Below are 12,628 nucleotides of genomic sequence, written 5' to 3'. Positions count from 1 at the left end.
GCATATTTTTGTTATGCATCGATACGGTTTATGTTTGCAAGGGATGACGGTGTTGCCAGGTGATTGGTGACAGATTTTTCTAGCAATTGTTATATGCTTGTTTTCGGAACATTTGCTGCATATTATAAAAACTTATCATTTTGCAAATAGTTTTCCATCATAAGATCACTGATTTAATAAAATTTAAATGATTTTTGTGATCAATCCACATTAAATGCTATGATTTTACAGATAGCAACTCTGACATCACTGCGCTCAACGATCGCGATGATTGTGCACACACGACAGACGCGTCCCGACGCATCCCGACGCATCGCACTGTGGAGCTTTTCAATTATTTTGGGTGGTCGAAATTGATAAACACTTGGTATGATTTTATGCTTCGTAGAGATGGTTTCTGTAATTTGAGAGAATCGAAAAACAAACAACGTATGAGATTCAAGTTTCAATGCTTTGCCCGACCTTTCCGCACTGAAAATTAATACAACAGAAAAAAGGTGGATATTTTAAACTATAATCACAGGCATGTCTCAGTGTGCGGTGGCGGCGTCGATTCGCAACAAGTGAAAACCATCGCCATAATTGTTTTGAGTGATGTGGTTGATAAAACTTTATAAATATTGAAATCCCGGTGGAAATGTGTTCCTTTAAGGAAAGTGAATAAAAGATTTGTTTAGTGGAAGTGTAGTGAACGCAATATGGGATCCAAAACACAAATGCTTGCCGCTGAATTACAATCGAAAAGGTAAGCACCTTCTATTTACAAGTGTAGTTGTGTGAGGCAATAAAATGCGGCATGAAATCGGAGATTTTTTTTGAAAATATAAATCTCATGTATATTGTCGCTGAATTGATAATATTGTATCTGAAAGTGTTGATTAAATATTGAAATACCACGTGAAGCATTTTTCTTCGCATACATTATTTATTAAATCAGGTGATAAGCAGTTATATTTCATCGATGTTGCAAATACCAATACTATCATAACAATATGTTAATGATTTTGGAAGAAGCCATTTTGTGATGACGCACCAAAAGGCCTTAAGCATCATCATCTTCAAGCTGTCATAGCGAGCAATTTCCCACGAGACATTCTATGTCTCTGACATAGAATTGTAAAGCATAAGACCCGGGGGCAGACACATGTAACTAATTCGTGAAGTTGTTGAGGTATCGTGCGAAAAGCTCATACGTTTCTTAGACAACAAATTGTACAAATAATTGTCTATTAATGATGAAAGCCAAGTCTAAAACACAAAATCGATTAGATCTAGATCCTAATCTTGATTGTATTGGCTAAAATTTAGACCAGATACATCTCTAAGGAAGCCAATCAAGATAAAATGCACTTAAGCCGTTTTCCCATACAAAAAGGTCAACTTTAGATAGCTATATCTTCGCCTTTGCTCATTCGAAGACGAAGACACCTCAAGACGAATCACAAATTACCTTGAATTTTACATATTTTGATAATTATTGAAAAAATGTGATTCAAAACTTACGGATAAGTTGAGTTGAGTTTTGACAAAAAGTGCACCAAGACAAAAAGTGTTCTAGCAGAAAAAATATGAGATAATTTCGGATTTCGGAAATTCGTCTTAGAAGATATGGGGCGTCATTTATGGCGAACCCATGAGAGGAGAAACGTCATCATTCGAAGTGTCGCATTACCGGTAAACAAACGTGTATTCGGTAGAGAAAATAAAGTTATTATTTTTCACTGTAAATCGCGTTTTTTCGGTCTTGTTTCATCACGTCCCCCACATTGGTGACCCCGACGTGATCCGGGAACACGTACGCGTACTGCGGTAGTGAAAATCCGGTCGTTTTATCGTCAACACCGTTTTCGATTTTCCTAACCTCAACTACGATATGCAGGACGAAAACGAGCAGCAGGACGCGCGCACTGCAGCTGTAGTTTCGGAGAAGCTGCCTGATTTCTGGAAGTCGGATCCGGAGATGTGGTTTGCGCAGGCCGAAGCGCAATTCATCCTCGCAAACGTTACGAATGATGACACTAAGTTCTACCACATTGTGGCAAAGGTGGACCAGTCGGTGATTTGTCACATTGCTGACTTGGTATCCGCTCCTCCAGCGGAAAATAAGTACCAGTCGTTGAAAGCTCGGCTCATATCACGATTCGCTCTCTCACCGGAGGCCCGACTGGAACGACTTCTTGGTGCCACTGATCTCGGCGACATGCGTCCAACGCACCTGCTTGCTAAAATGCAAGAGCTGGCCACCGGACTCAATGTGAATGACAACCTGCTGAAAATGCTTTTTCTCCAGCGCATGTGCGCCCTATCCTGACGATCAGTGACGGTACGCTTTCCAAGTTAGCGGAGATGGCCGACAAAATGACGGAATCTCCTAACGTCCCAGCCGTTTCTACTGCTGCTAATGGAACCTCCTCCACAACGAATGAACAGATGGAACACATGAAAGAGCAGTTGGAAACGCTCAGCGCAGAATTTCGTCGTCTCAGAAGCAACAGTAACGATCGTCGTCGCAGCCGATCTGCATCTTCATCCAGGATGACGAGCGAAATGTGCTGGTACCACCGAACGTACGGTCTACAGGCACAGCGTTGCAAGCAGCCCTGTCAGTACAAGAAACCAAAAAACTGAAGTTCTGCTCACCTGAATCGGCGAAGATGAGTGGTACTTTTTCAAGCCGGCGCCTCAAAATCTACGACAAAACAAGCAATCTGTGTTTCTTAATCGATACGGGATCCGATATCTCGATAATACCGGCATCCAGGAAGGAGAAGATGTCTGGACCAATGCCTTTCGTGCTCCACGCAGCCAACGGTTCAGAAAAAAAAACGTATTCCACGAAGTTCATCACTACCGATTTGGGTTTGAGACGGCGTTTCACATGGAACTTTTTAGTGGCGGACGTCAGTCAAGCAATAATCGATGCGGATACACTATGGGCGGTTTCCATACAGACTGGCGGCCAAAAATATTTTTTCCATCTCATGTCGTATTTATGAGTTTTATGATACAAATTTGATGTTTTTATTTTCAAAAACAAGTTTTCGAGACTAACTTTTGAATAGGGCCTATAGCGAAATATTAAACTTTGTTACTTATAATGCATATACGCCATTTATGCGATTAACGTTGTGCAAACCATTATAAATATTAAAAAACAAACATAGAAATGATGATATGAATGATTTAACAAAATTCTGTTATTTTCTGAATTAGTTTTTAGCTGTTTTCAATAGAAAATGGTTAAAAATATTGGAAAAATTCAAAAAGCCTTATATTAAAAAAGTGCAAATTTGTGCAGCTAAATTCTTCCCGATCCTTTAGTTTACATCTCAAAGTACCCTTGGAACTGAATTTAAGCCTGGGACAACTTGGGACAAAAAAGTACTCGATGTGTTAACTATGAGCTTATTCGATTTTGTTAAACGCTTTATAAAAAAACATCATAAAAGCCACTATTTTGAAGCTTTTTTTTTATTTTTTTAATGTTTCTAGGAAGTCTTTTTTGTAAGCTTTCAAATGGTGTAAAAACATTTTACGTAAGTATTATAGAAAAAAAGTTATATTCATTTGAGTGAACCACAGTTTTTGTTAATAAAAACGAGTTTTTCTCCATAGTCTCAACTTTGGCACCTCATATCTGAGTGTGCAATGCAAATCATGCCCTAATATTTTGGGGATTTCTTAGCAGACATGTTTACAATGAAATGGCGAACAAGAATTAAAATTTGGGGCACATCACTTTTTTTATTATTGGCCACCTGATAAGCCATAGTGGGATATCTTATCCCACTTCGGATTGTTGGTCGACCTTAAAAACAGCAGCCTTGCCGATGCTAAAACGAAATTACAAACCGTTGGCAAAGTGATGACCACCGAAATTCACAGCATAACAACCATCAACATAAATCACCCATTTCATGAACTGTTGATGGAGTATCGCGAAATTACCCTTCCATCAACCTTACGAGCCGATGTTCAGCATGATGTAACGCACCACATCGTCACAAAGGGTCCGCCGGTAGCATCGAAAATGAGAAGAATGCATCCGGACAAGCTGAAGGTAGCAAAAGAGGAGTTTGCTTTTATGTCGGAGTTGGGTATTTGCAGACCTTCCAGCAGCAGCTGGGCCAGCCCACTCCACTGTGTACCAAAAAAGGACGGTCAGTGGAGGTTTGTCGGTGATTATCGCCAACTGAATAAGGTTACCGTACCGGATCGATATCCGGTACCTCATGTGCACGATTTGCTCAACGCTTTTCAAGGTAAGCATATTTTCACCACTCTGGATCCCGACATCCCAAAAACTGCTGTAATAACTCCGTTTGGGTTGTATGAATTCACTCGCATGCAATTCGGATTATGCAATGCGAGCCAATCGTTCCAGCGTTTTATGAACAAAATTTTTGGCGATCTCGACTTCGTGGTAGTATTCATTGATGATATTGGCATCGCTTCGAAGACTTTGGAGGAGCATATGGTTCATGTTCGAATCGTTTTTGAACGGTTGAAGCAATACGGCCTTGTTATCAACGTTTCCAAAAGTCATTTTGCCAAATCCGAGGTTGACTTCCTAGGCTATTTGGTGAACAGTGAAGGGATTCGTCCGCTGCCCTCTAGAGTTCAGGCCGTGCTCAATTACTCGCGGCCTACGACCGTAAAAGATCTACGCAGATTTCTGGCTTTAATTAATGTCTACAAGAGATTCATTCCTAATGCAGTGGACTTGCAGTCTGATCTGCGCAAAATGATACCCGGTAATAAAAAAAATGATACGCGCTCGCTCGAATGGAATAATTCGTCTCAATTGGCTTTTGAGCGGTGTAAGCGGTCACTAGCGGATTGTGCTTTACTGTATTATCCGGATTCAAATAAACCGCTATCATTACTGATCGACGCATCTAACAATGCAGCTGGTGCCGTGCTTCAGCAATATTCTGAGTCAACGTGGCAGCCAATCGGTTTCTTTTCGGAAAAGTTCTCAAGTGCTCAACGGAACTATTCTACGTTTGGTCGAGAACTCACAGCCATGAAAATGGCCGTAAAGCATTTTCGGTATTTTCTCAAGGGTCGCCAGTTTTGCATTTTAACTGACCATAAACCTTTGACACATGCCATGGGAACTAACTCTTCTAGCAGACTTCCGCACGAAGACAGGTATTTACGCTACATTTCTCAGTTCACTACTGACATACGCCACATAAGCGGTGTAGAGAATACTGTAGCAGACGCTTTATCCCGAGTCGAAACAGTTGCTATTGTTGATTACAACGTCATTGCTGCTGATCAAGCCGAGGATATTGAACTCAAACGCTTAATGACATCATCCTCATTGAAAATGGAACCGATACGATTTCCTCATGTTACACGTCCAGTATATTGCGATGTGTCACTCAAAGATCGAATTCGCCCTTTCATTCCAGCAAAGCATCGGGAGTCTGTTATGAAGCATTTCCACGGACTGGCGCACGTTGGAGCACGTGCCACAAGGAAGTTGGTTTCGGACAGGTTCGTGTGGCCTGCAATGAACAAGAACGTTAACCAGTTTGTTAGAACATGTTTGGATTGCCAGCGATCAAAGGTTAACCGCCACACCGTATCACCATATGTACCATTCGACGTGCCGAAGTCTAGGTTCCGTCATCTACACATCGACCTCGTTGGCCCACTGCCTCCATCGCATGGAAATCGCTACGTGTTAACAATCATCGATCGATTCACTAGATGGCCTGAGGCTATTCCATTACCGGATATGACCGCTCCTACAGTCGCAAAAGCATTGACAATGGAATGGATATCGCGGTTCGGAACTCCGGAGACTGTTACATCTGACCAAGGCCGCCAATTTGAATCCGATCTGTTCCGTGAGCTAGCGTACATCCTTGGCACTCACCATATTCGCACGACGGCGTATCACCCACAGGCCAACGGAATGGTTGAACGCTTTCACCGTACGATGAAAGCAGCATTAATGTGTAAGAACGTAAAACGTTGGAGTGAGGATTTGCCTTTGGTATTACTAGGCCTCAGAAGCGCGTATCGTGAGGATCTTAAGTAGAGATGTACCGAATAGCACTATTCGGCCTTTGGCCGAATACCGAATAGTTGAAATATTATTATTCGGCCAAACGAATATTCGGCCGAACGTTCGGCCGAATAATGACTTAATATTCGGTCAAATAAAACCTAAATATTCGGCCGAATAACACCCGTATGTGGGTCCAATTTCTTAAAAACTATATTTTTAATTCTGGGTCAATATAAAGAAGACAGTTTTTAGGTAGGGAAAGCTGAAGAATAAAACAAAGTATAAATGGAAATGAATGATCGTCTTCTTGAGCTATTGAAACCGTTTGCAGAAATCATAAGTTCTGAGGATTTCTGTATTTCTGAAGCTAGGAAGCTGTATCCTATTGCTGTTTTTTGTTTAAGAAATTTGGTTTACTATTCATCCGACTTTTGGAAGTGTTTCATAAAAATTGAGGCAAATAGACCGTAGATCCCTGACTCGCATGTGCTCTTGAAAATGCCGGATTTAGCTTTGATGCATCTATACCTTAAAAACAAATTTTCAAACGCTTCTAACTAGCCAAGCGGTACGTTACAGCTCCTGCAAGATGAGATACAATTTGATTTGCCGAAAATGGTAACGCCATAGACATTAGCGTACCTTGAACTCTAATCTAGAGGGGGCTTGACCCTTTCGATCAATCGAATTCCTTTAGTAAGGTGCATACTTAGCATGAGATTTTAAATTTTCTAGGGGGGGCTTGAACTTTTCTAGGGAGGTCTAAGCCCCCCCTAGCGCCCCCCCCCCCCCGTATTTCCGCCAATGGCCATAGAACAGAGAAATTTTCACTTCTTCAATATTTGGCATCAAAATTTATTCAAGGTGTCCATAAAAAGAAAAATTCGGTCATCACTTGAATAAATTATTGATTTTTTTAAATTTTCCTTACATAAACATAACATTTATTCTACAGTTTAGTTTATTTTGTTATTATTCGGTCACTATTCGGCCGAATAATGGATTTCATTATTCGGCAGAACGAATATTCGGCAAAATAAAAAAAATCGAGATATTCGGCCCGAATATTCGGCCGGCCGAATATTCGGTACATCTCTAATCTTAAGTGCTCTGCGGCAGATTTGGTATACGGTCAGCCGTTGCGCCTTCCTGGGGAATTTTTCGACATGCCATCACACAGCGTTGATAGAACGGACTTCGCGCAGCAGCTGCATCAGGCATTCAGCAGAATACGTCCACCAGGTACCAATCATCACAGCAAACCAGAAGTTTTCGAGCATAAGGCTCTGAAAACATGCAGTCACGTGTTCGTGCGGGTGGACATGGTTAAGCGAGCACTACAGCAGCCATATGAAGGGCCGTACCAAGTGTTGGACCGTTGGGATAAGTTCTTCAATGTGTCAATATCTGGCAAGAAGCAGAGAATTTCTATTGACAGACTAAAACCGGCATTTACATGCAACGAAGACATTTCAGACTACCCTGGCGAAGATAATCAAACTGTAGTTACACGATCCGGACTACGTGTCCGGTTCTTGGCGTAACTGGGGGGCGCATATGGGACGTCATTTATGGCGAACCCATGAGAGGAGAAACGTCATCATTCGAAGTGTCGCATTACCGGTAAACAAACGTATATTCGGTAGAGAAAATAAAGTTATTATTTTTCACTGTAAATCGCGTTCTTTCGGTCTTGTTTCATCACGTCCCCCACAAAGAAAAACTTCAAATATCTCTATAAGCATGTTGCATATATTCAAATTTATGTTATGCTAAGCATAGCTAGCGATTGCGCACAAAAGCATAAGAATAGCTCTATGATAATTATCCCCCTCTTCTCATACCGTTGACTAATAGCTATAAAACGGAATGTGTCTAATTCTATTCCACTAATTTCAGTTCATCCAAACTCACACAAAGTTGCTTCATCTTCAGCTCTGCACCTTCCGCCAATGGTCCACCTTTGGTCAGCGTCAGCTTGCGACAAAACACAAAATGGCAAAACTTAGCCAAACTGCCCTCCAGCAGTTCATTTCCCGTCAGGTCGATCTCATCCGCCACCGCCAGGTACTGCTCGTAGGCCAAACGGTTCAGTCTCAGTTCACTTAGGTCCAGCTTTTCCAATGGCTTTTCCCCTTCGAGCCAGCATTCCAGGCGGATCTCAATGCTCCACTTGTTCATCATATCCTGATAGTAGCCCTTCCGCATCGGATCAACCGTTTGCAGCTTTTCTAGATTCTCCAATATTTTAGCATGGTTCCCGCTTCGATCGATAGCTTTCATCAGAAGAGCTGCGGTCAGAAGTGTCCATTTGCTGTCCGGTTCGTACTCCAGCAAATGCTCACAGTTGGCTAGTTGTGCTTTTAGAACTTCCAAGACGGCAGAACCAAACTCGTATCCGCATTTAGGCTTTTTGATTGAAACCAACACTCCTTCTACTGGCTTTTGGACTTCAAGTTTGTAGCATTTTCCATCCTCATCTGTGAAGGCTATTGAATACTCTGCTTGATCTGGCAATACACAATTGAAATCTTTGGTGAACCATGTGACGCTATAAGTTTCCTCAGGCGAAGCCGATTGCCACTTTTCAACGTCTCCCATTTCTTCGCTGAAGCTGAAATCTAGTTTCGTTTTGCTATGCTTCAAATTGACTGGCCGCGTAAATGTAATAACTGCTAGTTTTCTGTTAGAATCTAACCTAAAGGCAGCAAGGTCCAACTCGGGACGTGAATAGCCGAGTAACCAGCGTTGATAGAACCATGCACTGCTATCGTTCGGGTCTGTGAAAGCTGCCGTCAGCACCAGTTCCAACTCTTCCAGAAGCTTTTCCTCGCTGATTGGGCGAGATGGATCTTCTTTGTTTGGGTACAGAATTGGCAGCAGCTTGCTCCGGTAGTGCCAGGAAGAGTAGTTAGAGAAATTGTTGTGTATCTTCTCCGTGCAAAATTCCAATTCCTTGCTGGGTGGGACATTGGCCTTTTCTGTCACATACCGTCGATAATCCCAACAATGAACTGAAATATCGAAGGAACTTAGTGATGAATTTTTAGATAAATTATATATTATTTATTGTGGAATTCATGGAGGAGTTTTTAACAGATTTCTTGAAATAATCTCTGGAAGAATTTTGGAGCCATTCCTGAAATAAGCCGCAGATGAATTCACGGAGGATTTCATATGAAAAAGGCTAAGGGAAACAACTGAAACAATTAGCGCGAATTTCTAATAGGGGTTTCCTGGATAAACCTTAAACAAATTTCTTTAAAAAAAACAGCTACATATTTGCTAGAGTAACTACTATAAATATCTGCGGAAATTGAAATGGGTGTTAAAATCTCTGAACTAAATTCTGGAATAGTCTTTTGCATAATTTTCTTAAGTCGAGTGGTTAGAGTCCGCGGGTTCAAGCCCGATCGGTCCATGTTTTTTTTTCGTAATAGAAATTTCCTTGACTTTCCTGTGCATAAAATATCATCGTACCAAACGAATACGAAAAATGGCAACTTTGACAAAGAAAACTCTTAGTTACTCATTGAACACTAAGCTGAGAAGCATGCTCTGTCCCAGTGAGGACGTAATGCCATGAAAAAAAGCTAATTTTCCTGGAAATTCCTGGTATTACGAATCAGAATTCACTGCAAGTACCATGCAAATAATGATCTTGAAGACCATTTTGGATAAAAAAGAGACTTTAAAGGTCTTTCATTTAAAATAAAGGCTTTTTAAAGACTTGCATTTTAATAGTGACCACGTCTTTAGAATGAGACTAGCTACTAGCCCCGCTATTTACATATACTCACAGTTTCTTTCATCTAGCTTCAAATATTTGGTGCACAGATCGACTTCCTTCTGCCAATCTGGAGAGGGGCTATTTTCCAAACACCAGCAGCGATGGTGCCAAGCACAGTATGATTTTGGATTCACTTGCAGGCACATTTCCGTGAATCTCAAGTCATCTTCAAAGATTTTTTGGTTCTCCCTACAACAGGATAGTAATTAAACGTCTCTTCACAAAAGACTAATATTACTCTGAGCTTACGGGTCAGCCTCCGCAAACTTCAGTATACATCGCCTGCGAAGGTTCCACAGCGTGGCCACATCCGGATTCGCCGCCAAAATCTTCGCAGTTAGTTGCATCATTTCTTCGTCTAACTCGTCAGTAACTTTTTTCATCAGAATCCGTCCCATTCCGGCTCGGAAGGCTTTGGCTTTTTGCTCCCGTTCTTTCTGCTTGCGAGCGGCTTCCTCGGCGCTGGTACGAACTTTCAGACGGCCGTGCTAAAAGACAGAACAGTTACAGATACTAAATACAAACTATCAACCATATTTAGTACCATTTTGTTCAATTTTTAAAGGCGATTAAATTGGAAGTTTTCTTTTACAGAAAAAGATTACTCATCCAATCCGATCTGATAGCAGAACTACTGTTTACATCGAACTTTAACTTTGACAGTTCTCTCCCGTGCTGTTCAGCTCTCGCAGCTCTCATTCTCTCGCGCATCACGCTGTGACGGTGAGTTACTGAGTGATACGAGTGATACGATGCTACTAAAGAGACTGTGAACAAAGAGACGAAATCTCGATTACTTTTTCAAATCGACGCAAGAAACTTTCATACGGGGTTGAGAAAATTAATTCTGAAGAATCACAATCTGCCTAATAAAACTGTTTGAAAATGAATCCCCTTTTAAACATTTTTTCGCCATGCACATTGCATAAATTTTGCATGCAATCAGCTCGCGTCAACATGATAGGTAGTATCTATCGTTTCTCCCACAAATGGTATGACAAAATGATAACTCATTCCATTCTGTTACTTACGATGTGTTTGTACCAGTGTAAAATCGACCCAAGTAGTGTTTTGTTTTGATTTGTGGTTAAGTCACTTTGTCTCTCCATACAACAGAGCGGTGAAGGCAATGATTAGTTCGTGAAAGTTGAAAATCTTACTCAGGCCGTTTTGTAAATCTTGAAATTAAAAATCTCTAAATTACGTAGGATTGCTAGAGTAAGTTTGTTTACTTTTCTGACTAAAGTCTGTTTGAACAAGTTTTCGAGAAATGTTCCAATGGATCAGTGCTCCGCGACAGTTTTGAAAAATGTGTAGCAATGCCCTGCAGAATAGTTCAAACTTTGTGCTTAAAAATACAGTGGGGTTCGCCCGGATAAAAACGTATCATTCAGTGAATGGAATAAACCATTAATGTACAATATAACGTATTGGATACAATACAGCGTATTGTAATTTAATGTCGAATCAATATTATTCTTGTTTGGATATACAATTCAAAAACAATATAATATATTGTAACAGAACATTGTATTGTTATTAATTGGTTTTATACCTTACAATTTTGGTCAAATTCCTATTTTCGCGTAAAACAACTGTTGCTTTTTTCTATGTAGCATTGCTGAAAGAAATAAACAAAACAAGTTCAGAAAGCAAGAAATGTTGGGTGAAAAACATTCAAAAAGTTAAAATAAGTAGTGTTTAGAAGTCACTTGACATTAGCTGTAACGACGAATGCAACCATGATACAGTTCGTTGAATTGTTTTTGTATTGTACAACAATACACGAATTGCTAATGAAGACAATACATGAACATTATATCGTATTGTATTTTCAAAATGTTTGTATGAGAAAATATCTATATTTGTATTGTTACGATACTTAACCACCCATACATTATATTGCAAAAATCTCATATACCATACAGTGAACTGTTCAAAACAATATATTGTACTGTAATTGTATTGTCATTTTACATATACTGTATTGTATTTCCAATATATTGAATGGTACTGTTACAATACGTTATATTGTTTTTGTATTGTATTTTTTATACGGGCGCTCGTTAGGTGTCCGCTACATGGAATGACTCAATGGTTGGATCACAAACAAACAAACGTCACACTCTCATCGATGTCCATCGACCACCTTTCTAACGGTCGATTTAAATATATGATAGACAGCCAATCCACCACCAGCAGCGCTCGCATCGTTTTTGTTCGTGTTTGACGTTTACACACTACCGCCACCTGTACGCCCATCGGCTCTTTCAACTTCGTAAACTACTTTTTGAAACACGAAACTCCGGGGTGAACTTGATGTTGATATTGCTGAAGCGTCAAATAACGCAACTCACTACAAGACCTACGCATCAAGTGCCAGTAAAAACTATAGCCTGATTCGCTGCTGACAAGTAATTTCTCGGCCTATCTTGATGCATGGGAAATTTCTGCAAGGAATCGATCATGAATGCACTTTTTTCTGATCGCAGTACGCAGTTGAAAAGAAATGTCAGTTCAAACGGGAGTCGCTGTAGAAAATTTCTGCAAGGAATCTGCGAGAATTTTCTTTAGCGATTCCTGTTCAGCAGCAAATTAGGCTTATAGCATTAAGCCGGATTTGCTGCTGAACAGGAATCGCTAAAGAAATTTCTCGCCGATTCCTTGCAGAAATTTTATACAGCGATTCTCGTTTGAACTGACATCTCTTTTCAACTGCGTACTACGTTCAGAAAAAAGTGCTTCCTTGATCGATTCCTTGCAGGAATTTCCCATGCATCAAGATAGGCCAAGAAATTACTTGTCAGCAGCGA

At 40.5% G+C, this 12,628-nt stretch overlaps 1 protein-coding gene across 1 annotated transcript; it reads right to left on the bottom strand.

Moving 5' to 3' along the window:
• Nucleotides 1–7,755: 7,755 nt before the first annotated feature.
• LOC5564845 (geranylgeranyl transferase type-2 subunit alpha) lies at nt 7,756–10,477 on the bottom strand. Its single transcript, XM_021847324.1, has 4 exons — nt 10,360–10,477; nt 10,065–10,303; nt 9,826–10,004; nt 7,756–9,039 (listed from the first exon to the last, which is right to left on the bottom strand). The coding sequence occupies exons 1-4, from the start codon at nt 10,360–10,362 to the stop codon at nt 7,907–7,909; spliced, it is 1,554 nt and encodes a 517-aa protein (XP_021703016.1). The 5' UTR covers nt 10,363–10,477; the 3' UTR covers nt 7,756–7,906.
• Between the last annotated feature and the right edge of the window lie 2,151 nt (nt 10,478–12,628).

Source organism: Aedes aegypti, chromosome 2 (assembly GCF_002204515.2).
Source record: "Aedes aegypti strain LVP_AGWG chromosome 2, AaegL5.0 Primary Assembly, whole genome shotgun sequence".
Lineage (NCBI taxonomy): Eukaryota > Metazoa > Arthropoda > Insecta > Diptera > Culicidae > Aedes > Aedes aegypti.
This window is presented reverse-complemented; position numbering and strand designations above follow the sequence as displayed.